The sequence below is a fragment of the Salmo trutta genome, chromosome 26 (genome assembly GCF_901001165.1).
Source record: "Salmo trutta chromosome 26, fSalTru1.1, whole genome shotgun sequence".
Lineage (NCBI taxonomy): Eukaryota > Metazoa > Chordata > Actinopteri > Salmoniformes > Salmonidae > Salmo > Salmo trutta.
The window spans coordinates 894,409-918,546 of record NC_042982.1 but is presented as its reverse complement, the minus strand read 5'-3'; the positions used below and the strand labels follow the sequence as shown (position 1 = coordinate 918,546).

Sequence of the window (24,138 nt, the reverse complement as noted above, 5' to 3'; positions counted from 1 at the left end):
CTACCTTTGACCAGGCCCAATGGGCTCTGGTCAAAAGTAGTGCACTATGTAGGGAATAGGATGCCATTTAGGACAAACTTGGTGTAAAACGTGTCACTCACCTGAAGGTGACTCGGGTCCAGTCAGCACCACACTTGAAGCCCTGAGCACTGGGAGGAGAGATGAGACTTGACACTTAACATAAACCTCCAACACCACTAATCCGCATCAGACCTGGGTTCAAATAGTATTTGGTTTCCTTTGAAATACTTCGAGTGTTTGATTGCGCCTGGAGTGCCAGACATGCAGGGTTTGCACTATTAGGACAATTCCATTGCCTACATATTCATCAATAAGAATAAAGAGAATCTCTGACTACCAACACAATCACCTCAGATTGCTTAATTGACAATATGGGTGAGGCTCTGCATACCTACAAATATATTATAAAGAAAACCCTGAGCAGTGGCTTGACACAGCAATTGGTGTGTGGCAGTCAAGTGAGTGAGGTGTAGTCTACAGTCCTAGAGCACTGACATGTCCCCGTACCTGAAGGTCTGGCGGATCGCGTTACTGCGCAGGTCGATGATCTTAACCAGGTCGTCCCGGGAGCAGGTGAGCAGCTCGGTGCGGTCGTGGTTCAGGTCAAGAGATGTGACTCGGCCCAGGAGCTCCAGCTCACGGACAATACTCTCCGCTCTAAAAAAAATTTTATACAAAAAAATTAAATGAATACCCAGACGCCGCAAGCTAAATAATTATAACAGTGTTACGAGAGGGGGGCATTCATTAGAGCACACTAGCAAAATGAGTTTATTGGACACTCATGTAGGTCCCTCCCAGTTTAGGCATGTATGCTTCCACTTGGTTCCTAGCGAATACATCCCAGGACAAAAAGCCAGTGCCATGACAAGAAAACAACCCTTTAGGCAAAGAGCCCATACAACCATTGCCCACGACACAAATGCACTGGGTATGTATGAAATTCCCCAGCTGGGTTCTCCACTTCCATTATTTGGATATTCCCCTTTAGCAGCATGAGAGCTACTTGTTCCCCTTTTAAGTTTGCCATGTTTAACTTACAAAAAAATCCATGGTAAGGGGCATGCTAATCGGTTAGGAATTTAAGCAAAGTCAGGAGGACAAACTGGCTAAATTAGCTAGCTAGCCACGTAGCTTATTAGCTTGCTATAGCCATTTACATTTATTTTTCCATTTTAGATAGTTTTTTTTGTATGTTTAACTAGCTGAAGTTAGAACTTTGCTAAATGTATAGTTGTTATGTTTGTCTGCATTGCCATGGAGTTGACTAGCAGCAGGTTCAGTGGATGGACTAAGCAGGGGCAACACTTTATTGCTTGTTTGCTGATTAATCTCAGTACAGCTGTGAGTCAACTCGCAACAAGCTATAGGAGATGAGGAAATAAAAAAAAATTAAAAAAATTGGGAAATGTTTGAAATTGTGCTTCATATGAAATCTATTTCATGTCCATGTTGCTCATTATTGAACCAGTGTCTCATACCCCTCTCCATTTCCAGCAACATTGCTCAGCGATATTGCTATTGTATCATAGCCTTAAGGGGGTACTGTAAAATGTACATTTTCCCCAAACTCTTACATATCTTCCCGAATTCTGTTCTCAGTTTTATTTTGCCTTGTTTTTGATTATTTTGTATTTTTCTGCTCAAAATTACAATTATTTATAGAGAAACAAGTCCATGTCAAGGCTTAAATCAGACGACCTTTTGAAGTCTGGGCAAAAAAAACGAACATTTTAATTTGAGTGTAATTCCCCTTTAATTCCACATCTAGAAGAGAAGAATGCATTTGCCTAGCAAAGTTTCTGTACGGCTGCTGCTAATTTCATGGAAGATTTTTAAAAACAAATGGGAAGCATACATTAAACATTACTAGGGATATGGTTAGGTTTACAGTTTTGGTCAGATTAAAGGGGCAATCTGCAGTTGCGCCATCCATTTTCTGACTTCGAAATTAATAATATGTACCTATTGATTCTTAAAGAAAATAATTTGAATGCCTCATCAGAACCCCAAATATAAGCTTGTTTACTACAATGTTTGTAAACAAATTAAATGTACAAAAACACTATATAGCTTCAAAATATGGTTAAAACTAATTTTGATGTCATGGATGGTAAATCCTATTTCTCCAGCCCTATCCCGCAGTATTTTACCGAAATGGGGGCGGGGAAATCGCTTGATTGTTTCACCTGTGGATTGCCCCTTTAAGGTTAGTTGGACGTCTACAACCCATCTATTGGGGACTCTCTCTCCACACTCACCTGATGTCCCAGAACCGCACCTTCTTATCAAAATGGCCGCTCATGACACACTGCTCTGTGCAGACTATGTCATTACAGCTGGACCCAGCAAACACAGTCTTCATGCCTGAGGAAGAAACAGACTGGGGGTTCCTAACAAGTAAAACTAATCCGCAATGAGTAGACCATACATTGAATCTGCGTTAAAATCTTAAAAGCCATTTTGTGTGGGTGAAAAAAAATGAAAAAAAACCTTTAAAGGGAAACCAGAGACAAGGAGGAACATAAACAAAATGCTAACACTAAAGGGGATAAGAAAAAAGGTCAACTCTTACAGACTTTGCTGCGCAGGTCCCACAGTTTCAGAGTCCTGTCGTAGCTCCCGGAGACGATACGAGCGTTGTCCAGGAGAAAGCGAGCTGCCAGGACCTTGCCGCTGTGGCCTGTCAGCGTGTGCTGGGGGGAACGAATGAAAACAAGCGTTTATTGGCCAAGTTCAGATAGTGTTTCACTGTTTGAGCGTTTTCTTCCATTTCGTGCCTAGTGAACACACCTTGTCCAGCACAATCTCTGGGCCGTAGTTGGAGCCTGTAACTCTGCCAAGAGATTTTCACCAAGTCACTTTAAGGTGAAGGAAAACTCATGGCCCTTTGTGTTTGAGAACACAGGTGCGGTCTCAGTTCAAAAGTTGAGATCAGCGGCCCAGCCCCATACCACATCCTGATACTCCTTAGTGATTGACGGACGTCCAACAGAACCACAGTGACTCCATGGCCTCTTAAAGACACAGGATGTGACGTCATTCTCTATGTCAGCAGCCCATGTGTCCAACAATGCACAACTAGAGCAGGCTGGGAATAGAGCAGGGGCTGTTAGGAGCCAATGGATAGCAGGCAGTGGAACTGGTCATCAGACCTTTTACATTACATCATTGACCATCAGCATAGGACTTCAGCCGTCTCTCAAACACAGCCTAAAACAAAGTTATTTTAGGCTCCGAAAGGGGCTTATGTTCTTATGTACAGTGCATTCGGAAAGTATTCAGACCCCTTGACTTTTCATATTTTGTTACATTACAGCCTTATTCTAAAATTGATCTACAAACACAATACCTCATAACGACAAAGCAAAAACAGGTTAGACATTTTTGCAAATGTATTAAAAAAAACTGAACTCACACTTATAAGAATTCAGACCCTTTACTCAGTACTTTGTTGAAGCACTTTTGGCAGAGATTACAGCCTCAAGTCTTCTTGGTTATGACGCTACAAGCTTGGCACACCTGTATTTGGGGAGTTTCTCCCCATTCTCCTCTGCAGATCCTCTCAAGCTCTGTCAGGTTGGATGGGGAGCATCGCTGCACAGCAATTTTTAAGTCTCTCCAGAGATGTTCGATCGGGTTCAAGACCGGGCTCTGGCTGGGCCACTTGCATTGTCTTGGCTGAGTGCTTAAGGTCGTTGTCCTGTTGGAAGGTGAACCTTCACCCTGGAGCAGCTTTTCAATAAAGGATCTCTACATTGCTCCGTTCATCTTCCCCTCGATCCTGACCAGTCTCCCAGCCCCTGCTGCTGAAAAACATCCACACAGCATGATGCTGCCACCACGCTTCACTGTAGGGATGCTATTGGCCAGGTGATGAGCGGCGCCAGGTTTCCTCCAGACGTGATGCTTGGTATTCAGGCCAAAGAATTCAATATTGGTTTCATCAGACCTGAGAATCTTGTTTCTCATAGTCTAAGTGTCCTTTAGGTGCCTTTTGGCAAACTCCAAGCGGGCTGTCATGTGCCTTTTACTGAAGAGTGTCTTCCGTCTGGCCACCCTAACATAAAGGCCTGATTGGTGGACCGCTGCAGATATGGTTGTCCTTCTGGAAGGTTCTCCCATCACAGAGGAACTCTGAAGCTCTGTCAGACTGACCATCGGGTTCTTGATCACCTCTGACCAAGGCCCTTCTCACCAAATTGCTCAGTTAGGCCGGGCGGCCAACTATAGAAAGAACCTTGGTGGTTCTAAACTTCTTCCATTTTACGAATGATGGAGGCCACTGTTCTTGGGGACCTTCAATGCTGCAGAAATTGTTTGGTACCTTTCCACAGAACTGTGCCGACGTAATCCTGTCTCAGAGCTCTACGGACAATTTCTTCAAGATCATGGCTTGGTTTTTGCTCTGACATGCACTGTCAACTGTGGGACCTTATACAGACAGGTGTGTGCCTTTCCAAATCATGTCCAATCAATTGAATTTACCACAAGTGGACTCCAATCAAGTTGTAGCAACATCAAGGATGATCAATGGAAACAGGATGCACCTGAGCTCAATTTCGAGTCTCATAGCAAAGGGTCTGAATACTTATGTAAGGTTTCTCTTAGTTTTATATATGTGCAAACATTTCTAAAAACCTGTTTTCGCTTTGTCATTATAGGGCATTGTGTAGATTGATGAGGAAAATATTTAATTTAATCCATTTTAGAATAAGGCTGTAACGACATGTGGAAAAAGTGAAGGGGTCTGAATACTTTCCTAATGCACTGTATGTATTGAGCTTGTCTTATGCTTTAAGCACACCGTTTGATTAAATCATTATTACACACAAATGACTCAAGAGGGAGCCGGAGAAGAAAAAAATAAAATAATAATTTGTTCTGGATGTATAGAAGGGCCCTTCTGAGGCATACTTACCCTCAGTCTGTAGTCATCCACAGTCCAGATCCTACTGGCAAAGTCATTGGATGCAGCCAGCAAGTAGGAGCCCTGAGACACACATCACCCAGTTAAACAGTGGAGTGGAAGAGCATCATTGCAGTCAGACGTAGGTCATTCAATTACATTTTCTAAACCTGAACTGAGGCCCACTGAAAAAGAAACAAGAAATCTAGCACAAAGACAAAAAAAAGTACATTTTCAGAAAAGACCATGGTCACAAAACACCAAAGATGGACAGTCGTGACTCATTAAACTTGCTGTGCAAGTATCCACAAGCAAAAAAACAAACAAGGCAACAGTTAACATGTCATCCCCCACGCATAATGCAGCCCTTGGGCCAATTATTGAAAACATATCAAGTTCAAAAGGGAAAGGAGATATGCTTGTTCAAAGTTTGTAAATGCCAGATCCCTATAGAAAAACGTGTAATTCACAAGTTTGTCAAAATTGGGATAGTGGTGCCATATATCGTGTGACTAACGTACGTATGAACGGAGACAGATCCAGTGTCTCCCCTCGGATTTCTATTACTGGCCATGCTGCAGAGCAGGGTTGGGGTCAATTCCATTTAGAACTTCAATTTCTGAAATGTAATTTATCCCAACCCTGCTGCAGAGGTAACAAAACATAAGGCAGAGGTTGCCTGTGACCTGAATAGGGGGAATTAGGTCTTGCCTGAAATGGCAGCCTATTTCCTATAAAGTGCGCTTCATTTTATAGGGCAGGGTCCTTTTTACTTTCATTATTGTTGGACATGACTAAAAACACAAGCAAATCAGCCCCCCCCCCCCCACCCCAAGTCCACACACACAATACCCCATAATGACAAAGCAAAATACAGTAAATGTCACATTTACACAAGTATTCAGGACCCTTTACTCAGTAATTTGTTGAAGCAACTTTGGAAGCAATTAAAGTCTCATGTCTTCTTGGGTATGACTCTACAAGCCTGGCACACCTGTATTTGGGGAATTTCTCCCATTCTTCTCTGCAGATCCTTTCAAGCTCTGTCAGGTTGGATGTGGAGCGTCGATGCACAGCTATTTTCAGCCGTCTCCAGAGATGTCCGATTGGGTTCAGGTTCGGGCTCTGGCTGGGCACTCAAGGATATTGAGACTTGTCCCAAAGCCACTCCTGCATTGTCTTGACTGTATACTTAGGGTCGTTGTCCTGTTGGAAGGTGAACCTTTGCCCCAGTCTGAGGACCTGAGCAGATAAAAAAAAAAAAAGGATCTCACTGTACTTCGCTCCATTCAGCTTTCCCTGGATCCTGACTAGTCTCCCAGTCTCTGCCGCTGAAAAACATTCCCACAGCATTCTCCCACCACCATACGTCACCCTAGTGATTGTGCCAGGTTTCCTCCAGACGTGGTGCTCGACATTCAGGCCAATGAGTTCAACCTTGGTTTCATCAGACCAGAGAATCTTGTTTCTCATGGTCTGAGAGTCTTTAGGTGACATTTGGCAAAATCTAAGCGGGCTGTAATGTGCCTTTTACTGAGGAGTGGCTTCCGCCACTACCATAAAAGGCCTGATTGATGGAGCGCTGCAGAGATTGTCCAGGAAGGTTCTCCCATCTCCACAGAGGAACTCTGGAGCTCTCAGAGTAACCATCGGGTTCTTGATCACGTTCTCCCCCAACTGATCAGTTTGACCGGGCGGCCAGCTCTAGGAAGAGTCTTGGTGGTTACAAACTTCTTCCATTTAAGAATGGAAGCCAGTGTTCTTGTGGACCTTCAATGCTGCAGAAATTGTTTGATACCCTTCCCGAGAGCTGAGCTCTCCCGACAATGCCTAAGACCTCATGGCTTGGTTTTTGCTCTGACATGCACTGTCAACTGTGGGACATTTACACACAGGTGTGTGAGCGCGCCTTTCCAAATCATGTCCAATCAATTGAGTTTACCACAGGTAGACTCCAATCAAGTTGTAGAAACATCAAGGACGATCAATGGAAACAGAATGCACCTGAGCTCAATTTTGAGTCTCATAGTAAAGGGTCTGAATACTTATGTAAATAAGATGTTTCTTATTTAATACATTTGCAAAAATGTCTAAAAACCTGTCTTCACTTTGTCATTACGGGGTATTGTGTGTAGATTGATGAAAATATTTAAATCAATTTTAGATTAAGGCTGTACTGTAACGAAATGTGGAAACCGTCAAGGGGTCTGAATGCTTTCAGAATGTACATTATATACAAAAAGTGGACACCCCTTCAAATTAGGGGATTCAGCCATTTCAGCCATACCCGTTGCTGACAGGTGTATAAAATCAAGCACACAGCCATGCACTCAATCTCCATAGAAAAACATTGTCAGTAGAATGGCCTTACTGGAGCGCTCAGTGACTTCCAACATGGCACCGTCATGCCATCTTTCCAGCAAGTCAGTTCGCCATATTTCTGCCCTGCTAGAGCTGCCCCGGTCAACTAAGTGCTGTTATTGTGAAGTGGAAACATCTAGGAGCAACAAAGGCTCAACCACAAAGTGTTAAGCCACACAAGCTCACAGAAAGTGACCGCCGAGTGCTAAAGCTGGAAGCAAAGTCAGCACAAGAACTGTTCATCTGGATCTTCATAAAATGGGTTTCCATGGCCGAGCTGCTGCATTCAAGCCTAAGATCACCATGAACAATGCCAAGCATCGGCTGGAGTGGTGTAAAACAGAAGCAGTGTAAACACATTCTCTGGAGTGATTAATCACGCTTCACTGCCAGGCAGTCCGACGGACAAATCAGGGTTTGGCGGATGCCAGTAGAACGCTACCTGCCCGAATGCATAGTGCTAACTAAATTTTGGTAGAGGAGCAATAATGGTCTGGGGCTGTTTTCATGGTTCAGACTAGGCCCCTTCTAGTTGATGATCCATGATATAGGGTGCATTTTAGACAGGCTAGGAGATTAATCAGGATGACACTCACAGCACTGTCAAACTCTATACTGGTGATCCCGGCGTTGCTGCCAGTCAGAGCACCCTTCGGCTCACAGCGACCTGCATACAGGAAGAAAACAGGGATATTCATTAGTGCACACCGTAGCAAAAAAATGTTGCATAAGAAAACGTTTAGCAATCATAACAAGCTTTTCTTATGGGACAAATTCAGGTTAGTTTATCGCCGTTTCCATCCATTTGCTTCCTTTGGGTTACTAGGGAATTTACCCCAGACCCATATCTAATCAGTGCCTTAGGAAGTCCCTGACCATTCTACTCAAATCTTAGAGACAAATAAATGGCAGTCAATTTGAAAGGGGGTGATGTTTGGGCCGTGTTAAATTGTAGCACGCGACGGAAAAATAAAATTTGCGTTTCCTATTGGACGAGCTCAGGTAGTCCCCCCCTTCAATCCTTTTTCTTTTGGTGACTATGAACAAGACCCAGGATAGACTGCTACAACACAGAACAAAAGAGTACCCATTCGAATACACACCAACTGAACACAGGCAACCATTTCAAATTACAAGCATTGGGCCATTCTATGCAGCTATGGTGAATAATCTGCATTGATATTAGGGGTGTGAACGTTTAAACGGAAATTGGGATCCTTAATTTTAAGAAAAATCCCTGACAGAAAGCTGTTCCCCTCCCCCCCAAAAAAATGTATCACAGTGCAGCTGGCTAGCCTGCCCTTCTCTTCGCTAATGATGTGAACATGTGTTCAGTCTTTGGTCTGTTTCGTGTAGAATATCCTGGCCTATTCATTGATGATAGGCCCTGCTTTACTGAATTTGAGAGACATTGCAAGCAAAGAAATTGCAAAATACAGCTTTTGATTGCCAATAGATGGGCCTAGTGCATGGTTCTGACTCAGTCTGCCTGGTGGCCAACCTGCCTATACTTTGCCCCTCCCCCCTCTTGCCATCCCTCGCTATGAAAGGTGTGTGTGTCTCAGAAGTACGGCAACTAATCAGTCTCCTCCGTTCCAAAAACATTTCATGTTTGGAGTCGATTCCTACCAAAAAAAATGTCCTTCCCTGGCTTTTCCAAAATGTTTTTATTTTGCATTACTTATTTTTTCGAATTTTTAAATCAAACAGAAATGTACTGAGAATTTTGTTAATATTTTCATACCTATTCACAACTTAACCCACAAAGACAACGCGCTATACGACATTGGTACCCAGCCAGGTGCAAAATACCTCACTGAATGACAAATGTGACCGGTTTCAGGAAACTATAGGCGTATGCCGTTTGAACATAAAAAAAATCAAAATGTTTGTTTTTTTGCAGAAATGTCTACTGGAACATATGAACTTTCATGTGCCTTAAACTGTATGCCATCTATAAATACAATTGTGAAATTACGAGCCTTGTTGGTTAAGCCACAGAAAGATAGCACTCCTCCCACTAGCCATTGTTAGCTGCGATAATGAGTGGGCTGGACATGCCACGAGGGGAGTTCGGATTGGTCTGCCATATAGAAGGCTTCTGTCCATTTGAGCTGGTCAGTCTGTTGGTAATCCCGTTGAAAGCGGCTTTTTTTAAATGTATAGTGGAGCTGCATAGGTATTGCTCTCCACTTTCTGGAGGATCAAGTTGACAGTATGATAGCTAAAGAGACGGAGAAAACCCGCGTCTCCTGATCACATCTTCAAACTAAGGGCAACCGTGGCATGGCATCCGTGAAGGGGAGACGCTTCCATCATGCATGATGATGTATACGGGTAAGATAGTCTAGCTAGCTACATTTTCAGATATTACACATTTCGAATTGAGAGTGGTTTCATTTCAAACTAAAGTGCACTGTTAGCTGGCTGGCTCCCTAGCTAACGTGTATGACATTGGTATCCCAGAACCGTTTGCTTTGCTAGCTAACATTAGGCTCTAACATTGAACCTGGTTGGTTAGCTCCCAGCAAATTCATGCAAGATAGTGCCAAATCATGTCGTTACTATGTTCATTGTTGTTTAACTAGCTAACGATACCTGGCTGGCTTGTTAGCTAACGTTACGTGTATGATCTTACACGCCGTATACCTAGCTAGGTTCATTGTTTACTTAGCTAGCTACATGTCTTAAGCTAAAGTGTACTGTTAGCTAGCTAGCTAACGTTAGCTAGGGAGCCAGCCAGTTAACTTTACATGTATGACATTATTACACCCGTTGAATATGGCCGGTGTCAGTAAAGGTCAGCAAAAAAACGTAATGAAATTGCCAGCAGAGCAGGTTAGGCTGTTTTCATGTTATCCAGTGGTAAACAAATCATTTGCCAGAGCGTCAAGTGTGCGCTCTGAACGCTCCGAGAGCGAAACGAGATAGGTGGGGCTAAAGGTTAAGAGGGTGTGAACGATGCTGCATGGGTGAAGACAACGAACTCTTCACTAGATAAAACATTCAAAGACCATTTTCTCAAAAGTGAGTTTACAAGTTTAACTTAAAGCAGAATTACTTTCCCATTGTTCCTCAAAAATGCAGTGTATGACATGCCATTTTGTAGCTCTGATTCTCTACTTTTATCCAATGTAAAAATCATAAGTTCAAATTTTGCTACATAAAACCAAATCCAGGTGGTGAGTCAAATGGATTAATGGGCAATAATCGTGCACATTACTTCACAATTGAATTTAAATTAGGCCAAACTGAATGCTTATTTATCAGCATTGGCGCTCACGTTTAAAGCAAATCATTTGACCGCACACCTTACGGGTAAATAGATACTCTTGTTTTAATTTGTGAAAAGCAGCAGTTAGGGTACTGCTTTATTTACTATAAGAGAAAGGAAAACATGCTACGTATTGCAGTAGGCCTTTAGAATATTGCAAAACATATGCTTGACTCTATCCGAGTTGATGCGTGAGGGGAAGCAAATGATAGCCAGCCTGTGCAGCCGGCCCATCAAAACCACATTTAAAGTATACAGAAACTAATTTCACACATAAGAGTTAGCCTAAAGACCAGATTAAATTGACAATAGTCTGATGAGTGACAATATTATCAGTTGTCAAATTGTACATGAAGAGATGGACGCAGCTTGGAATTGACAGATGCAGGGAAAGGAGCATCACCATTAAATCCTGCTTCAGAAAGACTCCACGCCGGTAAAACGTTTTGATTTATATATAGTATCAGAAATAGCATATTCTGCAGTTTGTGACACTTACAGTTGTCAAATAACAAATTCAAAAGGTGCAGCTCTATTTCCAAATATAACTTTTCCCAAGAATATCCACACTGTACATGAATTCAGCACCACTCACACAGCAGCATTGCTCTGGCTATTAAGCAAAGACTAGTAACTTAAAATATGCTATTGTTTTTTTTTTTACACATTCTTATTTCCAAAATGTTTCTTTAAACCTGCCAAAACAAAATAATGGATTTGTTTGTGATGGATTTAACTCTTGAACTAGCGTTTTTTTTTTTTTACTTAAAACCTGTTTGGAATAGGGGGCAGTATTTTCACAGCCGGATAAAAAAAAAAAAGTACCCGATTTAATCTGGTTACTTCTCCTGCCCAGAATATGCATATAATTAGTCGATTTGGATAGAAAACTCAAAAGTTTCTAAAACTGTTTGAATGGTGTCTGAGTATAACAGAACTCATATGGCAGGCCAAAACCTGAGACGATTCTATACAGGAAGTGCCCTGTCTGACAATTTGTTCTTCTAGGGCATCTCTATCACAAATACAGCATCTCTGCTGTAACATGACATTTTCTAAGGCTTCCATTGGCTCTAGGAAGGCGCCAGAAAGTGGAATGAGAGCTCTCAAGTCTCTGGGCGAAAAACAGCAGGGGTTTTTGTGAGTGGTCCTGCTGAGAACAATGACACTGAGGCGTGCGTTCATGAGACGTCTCCATTTTTTTTTTCTTTCAGTGTTTGAATGAACACAACGTCGCCCGGTTGGAATATTATCGCTATTTTACGAGAAAAATAGCATAAAAATGTATTTTAAACAGCGTTTGACATGCTTCGAAGTACGGTAATGGAATATTTTGAATTTTTTTGTCACAAAATGCACCGGCGCGTCACCCTTCGGATAGTGACTTGAACGCACGAACAAAACGGAGCTACTTGGATATAACTATGGATTATTTCGAACCAAAACAACATTTGTTGTTGAAGTAGAAGTCCTGGGAGTGCATTCTGACGAAGAACAGCAAAGGTAATAACATTTTTCTTTTAGTAAATCTGAGTTTGGTGAGGGCCAAACTTGGTGGGTGTCAAATTAGCTATCCGTGATGGCCGGGCTATGTACTCAGAATATTGCAAAATGTGCTTTCACCGAAAAGCTATTTTAAAATCTGACACCGCGATTGCATAAAGGAGTTCTGTATCTATAATTCTTAAAATTATGTTTTTTGTGAACGTTTATCGTGAGCAATTTAGTAAATTCACGGGAAGTTTGCGGTGGGTATGCTAGTTCTGAACAAAACATGCAAATGTAAAAAGATGGTTTTTGATATAAATATGAACTTGATTGAACAAAACATGCATGTATTGTATAACATAATGTCCTAGGAGTGTCATCTGATGAAGATCATCAAAGGTTAGTGCTGCATTTAGCTGTGGTTTTGGTTTTTGTGACATAATCTAATGTTTTGCTTTCGCTGTAAAGCCTTTTTGAAATCGAAAAGTGTGGTTAGATTAACGCGAGTCTTATCTTTAAAATGGTGTAAAATAGTCATATGTTTGAGAAATTGAAGTTATAGCATTTGAGGTGTTTGTATTTCGCGCCCCGCTATACCATTGGATATTGGTGAGGCGTTCCGCTAGCGGAACATCTGTCCCTAACAGGTTTTAACCAGCAGGCTCCAAATCTCATAGGCTTTCTGTTCTACCCTATAATAGATTACACACAGTGTCCCGGGTCTAAATCAGTCCCTGATAATATGGGAAAAATGAAAAAAAAATGCAGTGTAACTGGCTTCGACGTTCAGAGTTGAGGGCCTTTAAGTAAAAAACGAATACCATTATTGTTTAAAAAAAAAAAAGTTTACATTTTAGTATTCTAATGTGATCTTCATAAACAACCAAATGATTATTCTTTGGATCACATAATTGAAATGTATTCATTGGACTGTTAGAATGTTGAGTCATTGGCTGGAAAAGGGGATCCCGAGTGGCGCAGTGGTCTAAGGCACTGCATCTCAGTGCAAGAGATGTCACTACAGTCCCTGGTTCGAATCCAGGCAGTATCACATCCGGCCGTGATTGGGAGTAACAGTGCGTTGCACAATTGGCCCAGCGTCGTCCAGGTTTGGCCGGGGTAGGCCGTCATTGTAAATAACAATTTGTTCTTAACCGATTTGCCTATTTAAAGATTTTTCCTTTGCGTTTTAATGGAAAGACTAAGAATAAAATTGTCACATACCTAATTGACATAATCCCATTTGGTGCACTCTAATCATTCTCCTGTCATGAAGGTCTCAGGTTGAAAACTTGAGATCATCTACCTATCCCAAACCCACACCCTGATACTCCTTCGTGATTAGTCATGTTGGATGTCCATCATCACTGTGACGCCTTGGTCTCAGAGACACAGGATGCGAGGTCATCCTCTGTGTCAGCAGCCCCTGTGGCCAACGATGCACAACTAGAGCATGCTGGGAGTAGAGCAAGGGCTGCTGGGAGCAAAGGGGACAATGGGAAGGGACTTGGGCAATCAGACCTTTTACATTTCATCACTGACCTCCAGATCAACAAGTCACACACTTTCCTCATACAAAGACGACACATACCTGAGACCACCTCCCACAGTTTGACCCTGCGGTCCATCCCTCCGGTGGCCAGGAGTCGGGAGCCTGGGCTGAACCGCACCGCATTCACTTCCCCATCATGGGCTTCCTGAACAGACAAATGCCACACACAGTGGGTGACCAGAGGTCATCAGGGTCATTCGTGTTGATATAGGCACACACGCAACTGAACATTTTTCAAAAAGTGGTTTGCGACAGAAAACGTCTTATTTGCAGAATTCGTCCATTTGGTGGCTAATAAAAAATAAAATAGGTTTTCACAGTAAATACAGGTGGCGGCTGAAGATACGGAGGTTGTTTTTAAACCACAAACAAATGTCATACACACTGTCAATTGGTCCACAGTTCCTTTGAAAGTCCATAAAAGCCATGTGTGACTAGCTTCAGGAAACTGGCCGTATGTCGCCTAGTTTGTTTTTGCAGAAATGCCTTCTGGAACATGACTTTTCATGTGCCTGTATGCCACCTGTAAATACGAATAAAATTGTTAAATTACGAGCCTTGTTGGTTTAGCCACAGAAAAAGACAGGAACCTTCCCGCTAGCCTTGATTGGCTGAGATAATGAATGGGCTGGACATGCCAAGAGATGATTTTCAGATTCGTCTGACGTGTAACACGCTTCTGTCTATAATATGACCAACTCGTTATGTGTAGATAATCCTTTCTACTGCAGTTTTGAAAGATGTAATGTTAGCCATGGAGAACTGCAAATGTGTTGCTACTGCTCTAAACCAGAGTGACTTGTCAACAGGCCAAGCAAGCTGTACAAACAAAACAGGACGTATTATTTATTGAAAAGGGTTGCATTCTGCCATGAAGTGTTCATCCATGTATACGGGTAAGAGACTAGCTACAGTTTCAGTTTTGAAGTGACTATGCATAGATAAACAGCGAGTAGCAGCATCGTACAAAGGTTGGGGGTCAATGTAAATTGTCCCCTGGCGATTTTATTAATTGTCCGGCAGTCTTATGGCTTGTGTTGCTAGTACTCTATGGCTTGGGATCATGGTTCATTGTTTAGCTAGCTACATGTAAACAAAAGACTCCACTTCGCCAGATGATTACATGACCCATCAAGTTATTCAGGTGTGTCTGATGGTGATTACAGCTATCTACCGTATAATAACGCAAAAATATTTGTATCTGGAATTTGTCTTTCAGTATCAGTCGAACACGCCTGACTCTCCTCCACCAGTTATACAAGGAGATTGGTCTAATGCAGGGCAAAGGCCGGCCCCCGACCTGATTCAACATGGCCCGCGGAATCATGCTCAGATCAAAGAATTTGCGATAGTAAAGTTTTGAAAAACGTATTTGTTATTCAAATTAAAAGCCCAATGAATACTCGCCTGTGTAACAATTTAACTCCCCCCACTTGTGCGACATTTGTTTTGAAGCCACATATAAATAACTGCATGAGGACAGACAGGCTGAGACACACGTCACAGTTACAAATAGTAGCTAGTTAGAAATTGTGCAAAAATTAATGATTTCAAAGAAAAAGGAAAGTATACAATGAATGTAGGGTGTTCCAGCAAGAGTGGACATTGAAATATTTATTCATTGAGGTATCAGGGAAAGCTGTGTGCTTAGTGTGCAAAGAGAGCATTGCTGACTTGAAAGACTACAACTTGTCCCGACACTTCCAGACGAAGCATGCAGAGAAATATCATGAAGAGAAATATCATATGTCGTCTGAGCAGAGGGCAAGTGCATCCAGAGTTGCTAAAGCAGCAAGGACTTTTCACAAAACTGCATTCAGCAAACGATAGAATTGTGTGAGCTAGCTATGTACTGTCCCACAAGATTGCTAAACATAGCAAGCCATTCGCTCAGGGCGAATTCATTAAAGTTTAAATTTACTCTGCAGCAATACTTTGCCCCGACAAGAAAGAGCCATTTCAAAATGTTTTCCTGTCAAGACGAACAGTGACACGGCGCGTTGAGGACATCATAGAGAAGTTGAAAGACAAGGTAAAGGATTTCACTGATTTCTCCTTGGCTTTGGATGAGAGCAGTGCCTTTGACACAGCGCAGTTATTGATATTCTAACCCCAGACTTTGACATTAGAGGAGCTTACTTCAGTGCAGTCAATGAAGAGCACAACAACAGGGAAAGTTTTATTGGAGGTGGTAAATAAGTGTTGGGCAAAGCTGGGACTGAGTTTTGAGAAGTTATCCACTGTGACCACTGATGGGTGCCCAAATTTGACAGGAAAAAACATTGGCCTTCTCAAAAGGATACAAGTAGCTGAGCTGAACCCAGATGAGAAAATTATTTTCCTGCATTGCATTATTTATCAGAAGGTGCTCTGCAAATGACCCATGTTGTGGATAGTCACTAAAGCGGTAAACTTCATAAGAGCAGATTCTTTAAACCACAGGCAGTTTGTCTCACTGATGGGAGAGAGAGTCGGGTCATGCAGATCTCCCCTACCACACAAACGTGATATGGCTGAGTTTGGGGAAGGTGCTTAGAAGGGTGTGGGACCTGAAGTCAGAGATTGCTGAGTTTTTGCAAATGAAAGGATAATGTGGATTTCCCTCAACTGCAAGATAAAGAATGGCTGGCTGATTTTGCCTTCACCGTGGACATCACGGCCCTCATGAATGAACTGAATTCCAAACTACAAGGGAAGGGCCTTTTTGCACATCAGATGTACATTCTTGTCAAAGCCGTCAAGGGAAAATGACTCCTGACCCGCCAAGTTGAAGCCAACAATCTCACCCACCTTCTGACACTATAGTGAGTTTGTCGTTTTTAGGATTTTCAAAGTGTTGGCAAATGACATGTTGGTTTCCTCTCCGACTTCAATGTGGATAACGCTCACACTGACCTGCAACTTGAGCTTATCGATCTTCAGTCTGATGCAGCGATTGGAGAACTATTCAAAACAATGTCACTGACAAGGTTCTATGCATCTCTCGATGAACAAAACCTTCCAAAGATTAGGAGTCACGCTAAGAAGATGTTTGTACTGTTTGGGTCAACCTATGTATGTGAACAGACATGTTCAGTGATGAGATAACAAGTCAAGGCACAAATATCTTACTGACTCACCTCTCAGCAATCCTGCACATAGCGATGTGAGAAACTATACCAGACTTCACTGCTTTAGTCAATGCCCATCAGAGACTTCACTCCTCACACTGAGTATTTTAACTGTAATGTTGAGCTCCCTCTCTCGTGTTTTTGTGCATACGCGTTAAGAGTTCTGTCCGTGATGTTGAATGAAGTGTACTTTTCCCTGCGTGTAGTTCATTGCATGTTTAATAGTGAAAATACCTACCAAAAGGCAAACGTGGATGTGGTTTATTTCTGTGCATGTTAAAAAAGTAGCATATCTGGATGGGATTTACAGTTGATATATCTGTCAACAGTCAGATTCTGGCCCACGATGGCAAACATATATTCTAATGTTGGCCTTGGAAAATAATTGCCCAGGCCTGGTCTAACGCCTCCCATCGAAAAGAGAGCTGCACCAAGCAAGCACAGGTTACACCTGAAGCATGAGGACTTGCAGTGAGTTGGGAACTTCATTAACAACTACGTAGAGGATAATGCAATAGTGTTACCAGGATGACCACCCAGGGCAAACACTTTGGTGAAAAGCTGCTGCCATCTCATGTGACAAAAGCAGTGGTGTGGCATCTACAAGGAATCGAAACAGTTGGTAGGTAAAGTATAAACAATACGTTTTGATTAATTTACCTCCAACATGGTTGGCACTACTTTTACTGATCTCACATTATTTCTGTATTTTCCAGAGGTATGTGTAGTTGGGCTGTCTTCCTTCAGGAAGATGTGGGAAAATTGTTGCCCCACATCAAGCTCAGGACAGACCTGTCAAGACCTGCAGTTGTCTCTGGGGGTCCCTATTGAACCACCAAGCAAAGATGTCAGGATGCATTACAGATTTGATTTTGCGCAACAAGCAACATTTCCTCCTTTATACTAATTAAGGACATAACTTGAAAATATGAAATATACTTATTCATACCACTGAGGGAGAGAGGGGAATATATTACGTTTATATTCTGCCAGGATATGTTATTGTTAGCCATCAGGGATCCTATGGGAGGAGAAGAGACAGTTTGGTAAAGTCACCATGATCGTCATGAGTTGGGGAGGAGTGAGGAATATGGGCAGAAGTCAGGTTAGATGAAGTGAGGAAGAACATAAAACAGACGTGTATTGGCTGTTCAGATGTGTAAGCAGGGGCTGAGCATAGGAGAAAGGGTTAAATACCAGTGCTTGTGTGAATAGGTTTGTCTTATGCAGCTGTATGACCCAGTGGGTGAATAAACTTAACTAAGCGTCTGAGTTGGCTCTAGTTAGAACCTGACACACACACAGGAAGCAGGCAAATACCTTTCACTGATCAGTGTAAAGACAGATTGACAGGAGAAAAACAATTAAGATTAATTCAAATTGTTATTTTGTTTGCAGGTGCACTATCCTTCTGACCCTATGCAGCCAGGTCTTATCTACTTTTTAAATCCTCACAAGTGTGGCTTGTTCTGTGTCTGCTGTGAAGGAATGCCACAACAAGTCAACTACTTGATTGATGAAGGCATGTCATCCAGCAAAGGCAGCAGCACAGTCAACTGCATGCACCATTTCTACGGAGTTGGGGAAACGTGTGGACCTGAATTGTGATAACTGCAATGGCCAAAACAAGAACAAGTTTGTGCTCTGGTATTGTGCCTGGCGGACCATGCACATGCTCTGGACCTTTACTTCCTGATCACAGGCCACACCAAGTTTGCCCCCCAACTGATGCTTCGGCCTCATCAAGCAGCACCTCAGAAAGACCAGCGTGAACACTTCGTCCGAGATTGCTGGTGTTGTGAAGGACAGCACTGTGACAGGAGTCAACATCCCACAGCTGGTTGGACTGTAGGACGGTACGGTGGTGGAAATCTATGGCTGGCAACACCTAACTCCATACTTCAGGCCGCTGCCACAGATAAAGCAGTACCAGCACTACAGGTGAATATCATTTATCAAATTGTATGAGGTTATTCTTCTTATCTAAAAATGGGAGGTGAATTGATGGGTGGGGCTGGCTTGGGGCTCCCAAATGGTGCAGCGGTCTAAGACACTGCATCTCAGTGCAAGAGGCTTCACTGCAGTACCTGGTGCGAATCCAGGCGGCGTCACATCCGGCCGTGATTGGGAGTCCCATAGAGCAGCACACAATTGGCCCAGAGTGCTCCGGGTTTGGCCGGGGTATGCCGTCATTGTAAATAAGAATTTTGTTCTTAACTGACTTGCCTAGTTAAAGGTTAAATAAAATTAATGTTGTGCAAGGTTGTAACGTCTTCCATTGTTTTTGTTATTTCCTGTTTTAAAGCTTCGATGCTCTGGAGCTTGGCATTGTCGCCAAGGAGCATTCGGACTCAGTCGGGACCAGCGCAGTGCTGACATCCTTCCTCCCATAGATGTTCCGCCTGTACAAGCACCACCTGGACTGGACACAACTAGACAAGCGTATCTTTTGAGAAGATCAGGGAGTTTTGCGACAGAGGCTATGGACATCACATGCCCTGCACCAAAGTCAAGGGCAGGACATAAACAGGCTCCCTGAATATAGATTCCCTTGTTCATGCGTGGTTCAGACAGACCAGCTCATCACTGGGGGTAAGTTCCCAGTAACCAGCACTATCTGCAGTGACTCTATTAACATGACTCTCTTACACACCATAATTCGTTGCTGATACAACTTTTTTTTCTTCAATTTTTATCCTCAGCCACTTTACCCCTGATTGTATGCATATAACTACCTCATCTATCACTGATATGGTTATTGATATTGTTCTTGCACATACTGTATATAAAAAAAAATATTTCTCTACTGGCATTGACACTTTTTCCTTTACATTGACACTTTTTGATATTGCTACTATGCAAGTAACCATTTCACTGTACCAATTACACCTTCTGTAGAGATCCAGCCACTTAGCAAGAGTTTGGATGGGGGTTACAGCATTTCTTTCACATGGACCATCAATTTAGACATGTCTGGGTAAGTGTCATCTATTTATAAAATATTTTTTATCTGGACACTTTGTTCACCTGGAATTGTTCATCATTGTAGGCTACTACTTTCACCACTTAGTCTTAATCTTTACTACACTACTCACTGTTAGCACATGACCTCACATGTGAATCTTTAAAGAGATGAGTGGGGCTGGCTTAAAAAGGTGTGAACAATCCTGAATGGGTGTACACAAAGCTCTCCAGTAGGTGTCCGAAAACAGTCAAGGGCCATTTTCTCAAAAGTGGGGTTACAAGTTATCAACTTTCAAAGCAGAATTACTTTCCCATTGTTCCTCAAATCCAGTGTATGACATGCCATTTTGTAGCTCTGGATAAAAGCAGAGACAATGTAAAAAACACAATTTCACATTTTGCTACATAAGACCGACTCAAGGCTGCCGATCACATTTCTTTCTCTTCTGCATCGTTTTCTGAAGTCTAGGTCTCAGCTTGAAAACTTGAGATCATCTACCTATCCCAATCCCACAACCCGACACTCCTTGGTGATTGGTCATGTTGGATGTCCATCACTGTGACACCTTGGTCTTTTAAAGAGACACAGGATGCGAGGTCATCCTCTCTGTCAGCAGCCCCTGTGGCCAACGATGCACAACTAGAGCATGCTGGGAGTAGAGCAGGGGCTGCTGGGAGCAGAGGGGACAATGGGAAGGGACTTGGGCAATCAGACCTTTTACATCTCATCATCGACCTTCAGCACCGGACCTAAAAAAAGGCTCCCGCCTTTCATAAAAACGTGTGCATGTCCGCATGTGTGAGAGAGCTGGCCTGATCTCAAAACACTGTGTGTAGAAAAGTGAAACCAAGATACTTACAAATACATGGAGGGCAGTGGAGGGAACGCGGACATCGGCACACACTCCGGAGGTCGTCTCCGTGTTTTCGAGTGATGTTCCGTACGAGTTCCCAGGACGACGCCTGCCAACAGAGAGGAGAGCCGTCAAACTAGTAATCACCTCAAACACGCAGACAATCAAAAACAAAACGCATTGAGGGAAGTCGAAATACAACCATATGTTCACAGAACTCATAGCACAACATGCAATGGTCCCATGGAAGCCAGTGCATGGTCAGAGAGCAGAGCGATGGAAGTGGGAAGTAGTCAGGGAACTCTTGTCAGGAAGCAAATGGAAGCCAGGGATTTCTAGGATCCCAAATCAGTTGCCGCTAACGGCCAAACTAGACCGCAAGCGTAGCATAGCTGAAACGGTAACCACCGAGACATGCAGAAGCAACTCACAACTGTCTCACTTCATTTTAGTCTGTTTTTATGCTAACGGAAAGGAAAACGCAACACTTGCAGGGTAGTTTCTGAGTAAATCCACACAGTAATCCTTCAAACAAACTAGGTTACATACTATATCCAATACGCTATAGCCAAGTGACAGTAGTTAAATAGTGTAGGAGCGGTTGCCAACTGTAAACAACTTTAGCTAGCAAGCTAACCATCATGGAGCTAAACATTTTACTTATTTACAATAAGCCAACAACGGCACCGCTCTTCGCTAACAAACGTAATACTGCCTCAAACTGATAAGAGAAAGACGTAAAATTACCATGGTATAATAGACTTCATATCTAACAACCCATATTAAAAGTATACATACATACATACATACATACATACATACATACATACATACATACATACATACATACATACATACATTTTACTGCCAACTTAATGATCCTGCTTTATGGAACACCCCAAAGTCTCCACGCTTGTTCACATACAAAGATGCAGGTGCTTTGAAAAGCATGTCAGTATGTGATATTTGCACCCTAATGAGGGTAGACTTAGAGGGAGCACTTTGGAATTATCAAACAAATTACCCCATTCACAGATGGAATTAGTCTTACTCAAAACAAGCAATAAAAAGAAAAAGAAACATTCAGCAAGAGTTCCAGAATTTATGAATTTGCATAAATATGATCAAAAAAGCCATTGAATTACTAACAAAGCAAAAGTTATGTCCGAGACCCCTTTTTAAATCAATCGATCAGTTTAAGATTTGATGGTCAGTTGATAAGTGCCACTGTCATTGCCAGATTTGGCCCTAGATAAATCCAACGTGGGAAACTAATAATCTGACCAAGTGTGTTAATTTGTTTTCACTGAGAAGACAAATTTAAAAGTGCCATCATCCTGGATTATTTTTAGTAGCTACATCAAGATGCCTCCTCTAACACACACACACACACACACACACACAGCTGTGAGCCCTACAGACACCACAGTGACGTTTCACCTGGAGTCTGGAGGAAGGAGTCCGGGCTGCACAGACTCAGATACGCTGCAGACGGACAGACAGAGAGAAGCCATCAACAGGATGGACACACCCACCCAAAGGATCCACAGTAACATCAGGGAAAATGTTTGAAAATGTAATGCAAAAGAAAACGAAAAAGCCCTTTCCAGGGGTGTATTCATTAACGCACAATGTTGCAATACTTTCTGCAACTCTTCCGTTTGGTGCCTTATGAACACAACCCAGGACAGACGACCAGACAGACACCCATAGAGCGGAAGACTTCAGACTCGCCACACAGAGAACCAAGCAAACGCCTACGTACCCAAATATGTTGGAGATTGAGTCTAACAGACCGCTTTGAGGAGGCTGTCCGGAGATACGTTTACTACGAGAGAGGAACATAGAGAGGGTTATTTCATACGCGACACAACACCTCCGCCACAAATATACGTCCCGGTCCAGAAACATCCCTAGCCCCAACTTTCTAGGCCCTTGTGTAGATTTGAAATATTGAGTATAAAATCAGACTTTGGTTGAAAAACTATTTAGGGTATTTCAATTACTTTCAAGATACATTTGGAAGTACAGCACCAATCAAAAGTCCAGACACCTACTCATTCAAGGGCTTTTCTTTTTTTTACTATTTTCTACACTGTAGAATAATAGTTAAGACATCAAAACCATGAAATAACACATGGAATCATGTAGTAACCAAAAAGTGAAATCAACATTTTATATTTCAGATTGTTCAAAGAGGCCACCCTTTTCCTTGATGACAGCTTTGCACACTCTTGGCATTCTCTCAACCAGCTTCATGAGGTAGTCAATTGGAATGCATTTCAATTAGCAGGCGTGCCTTGATCATTTGTGGAATTTCTTTCCTTCTTAATGCGTTTCAGCCAATCAGTTGTGTTGTGACAAGGCATGGGTGGTATACAGAAGATAGCCTTATTTGGTAAAAGACCAAGTCCATATTATGGAAAGAACTGCTCAAATAAGCAAAGAGAAATTACAGTCCATAATTACTTTAAGACATGAAGGTCAGTCAATCAGGAACACTTCAAGAAGTTTGAATGTTTCTTCAATTGCAGTCACAAAAACCATCAACGCTATGATAAAACTGGCTCGCATGAGGATCGCCACAGGAAAGGAAAACCCAGAGCTACCTTTGCAGCAGAGAGTGTGTTCATTAGAGTTACCACCCTCAGAAATTGCAGCCCAAATAAATGCTTTACAAGTTCAAGTAACAGACATCAACTGTTCAGAGGAGACAGTGAGTCAGGCCTTCTTGGTCGAATTGCTGCAAAGAAACAACTGAAGGACACCAACAAGAAGAGACTTGCTTGGGCCAAGAAACACGAGCTATAGAAATTAGACCGGTGGCAATCTGAACTTTGGTCTGATGAGTCCAAATTTTTGATTTTTGGTTCCAACCGCTGTGTCTTTGTGAGACGCAGAGTTAGTGAAAGGATGATCGCTGCATGTGTAGTTCCCACCGTGAAGCATGGAGGAAGTGGTGTGATGGTGGTGGGGTGCTTTGCTGGTGACACTGTCAGAGATTTATATAGAATTCAAGGCACACAACCAGCATGGCTACCACAGCATTCTGCAGCGATAATCCCATCTGGTTTGTGCTTAGTGGGACTATCATTTGTTTTTAACAGGTCAATGACCCAACACGCCTCCAGGCTGCATAAGGGCTATTTGACCAAGGAGAGTGATGGAGTGCTGCATCAGATGACCTGGCCTCCACAATCACCCGACCTAAACCCAATTGAGATGGTTTGGGATAAGTTGGACCGCAGAGTGAAGGAAAAGCAGCAAAGTGCTCAGCATATCTGGGAACTCCTTCAATACATGAAAAAGCATTCCAGGTGAAGCTGGTTGAGAGAATGCCAAGAGTGTGCAAAGCTGTAATTAAGGCAAAGGGTGGCTACTTTGAAGAACCTCAAATATATTTTGATTTGTTTGACACTTTTGGTTACTACATGATTCCATAGTTTTGATATCTTGACTATTATTCTACAATGTAGAAAACAGTACAAATAAAGAAACACCCTTGAATGAGTAGGTGTCCAAACTTTTGACTGGTACTGCAAGTATTTGGATTATATACACTGCTCAAAAAAATAAAGGGAACACTTAAACAACACAATGTAACT

At 42.4% G+C, this 24,138-nt stretch overlaps 1 protein-coding gene and 3 non-coding genes across 6 annotated transcripts in view; all 4 read right to left on the bottom strand.

Annotated features, from left to right (window-relative positions):
* atg16l1 (ATG16 autophagy related 16-like 1 (S. cerevisiae)) overlaps positions 1-24,138 on the bottom strand; it is a 63,343-nt gene that overhangs the window by 7,045 nt on the left and 32,160 nt on the right. The window contains exons 9-18 of one of the 3 annotated variants that reach the window (XM_029714291.1): positions 22,299-22,361; positions 21,974-22,018; positions 20,540-20,642; positions 13,645-13,750; positions 7,888-7,958; positions 4,943-5,014; positions 2,597-2,717; positions 2,283-2,388; positions 529-678; positions 102-149 (exon numbers count right to left, since the gene is read on the bottom strand). In XM_029714291.1, the coding sequence (XP_029570151.1) occupies positions 102-149; positions 529-678; positions 2,283-2,388; positions 2,597-2,717; positions 4,943-5,014; positions 7,888-7,958; positions 13,645-13,750; positions 20,540-20,642; positions 21,974-22,018; positions 22,299-22,361 (885 nt within the window). The remainder of the gene's footprint in view (positions 1-101; positions 150-528; positions 679-2,282; positions 2,389-2,596; positions 2,718-4,942; positions 5,015-7,887; positions 7,959-13,644; positions 13,751-20,539; positions 20,643-21,973; positions 22,019-22,298; positions 22,362-24,138) is intronic. The other 2 variants (XM_029714293.1, XM_029714294.1) reach the window with 2 other exon arrangements.
* On the bottom strand, positions 2,934-3,198 carry LOC115164007 (small Cajal body-specific RNA 6). The gene has a single exon (XR_003869866.1).
* Positions 13,329-13,596, bottom strand: LOC115164006 (small Cajal body-specific RNA 6). The gene has a single exon (XR_003869865.1).
* On the bottom strand, positions 20,148-20,416 carry LOC115164005 (small Cajal body-specific RNA 6). The gene has a single exon (XR_003869864.1).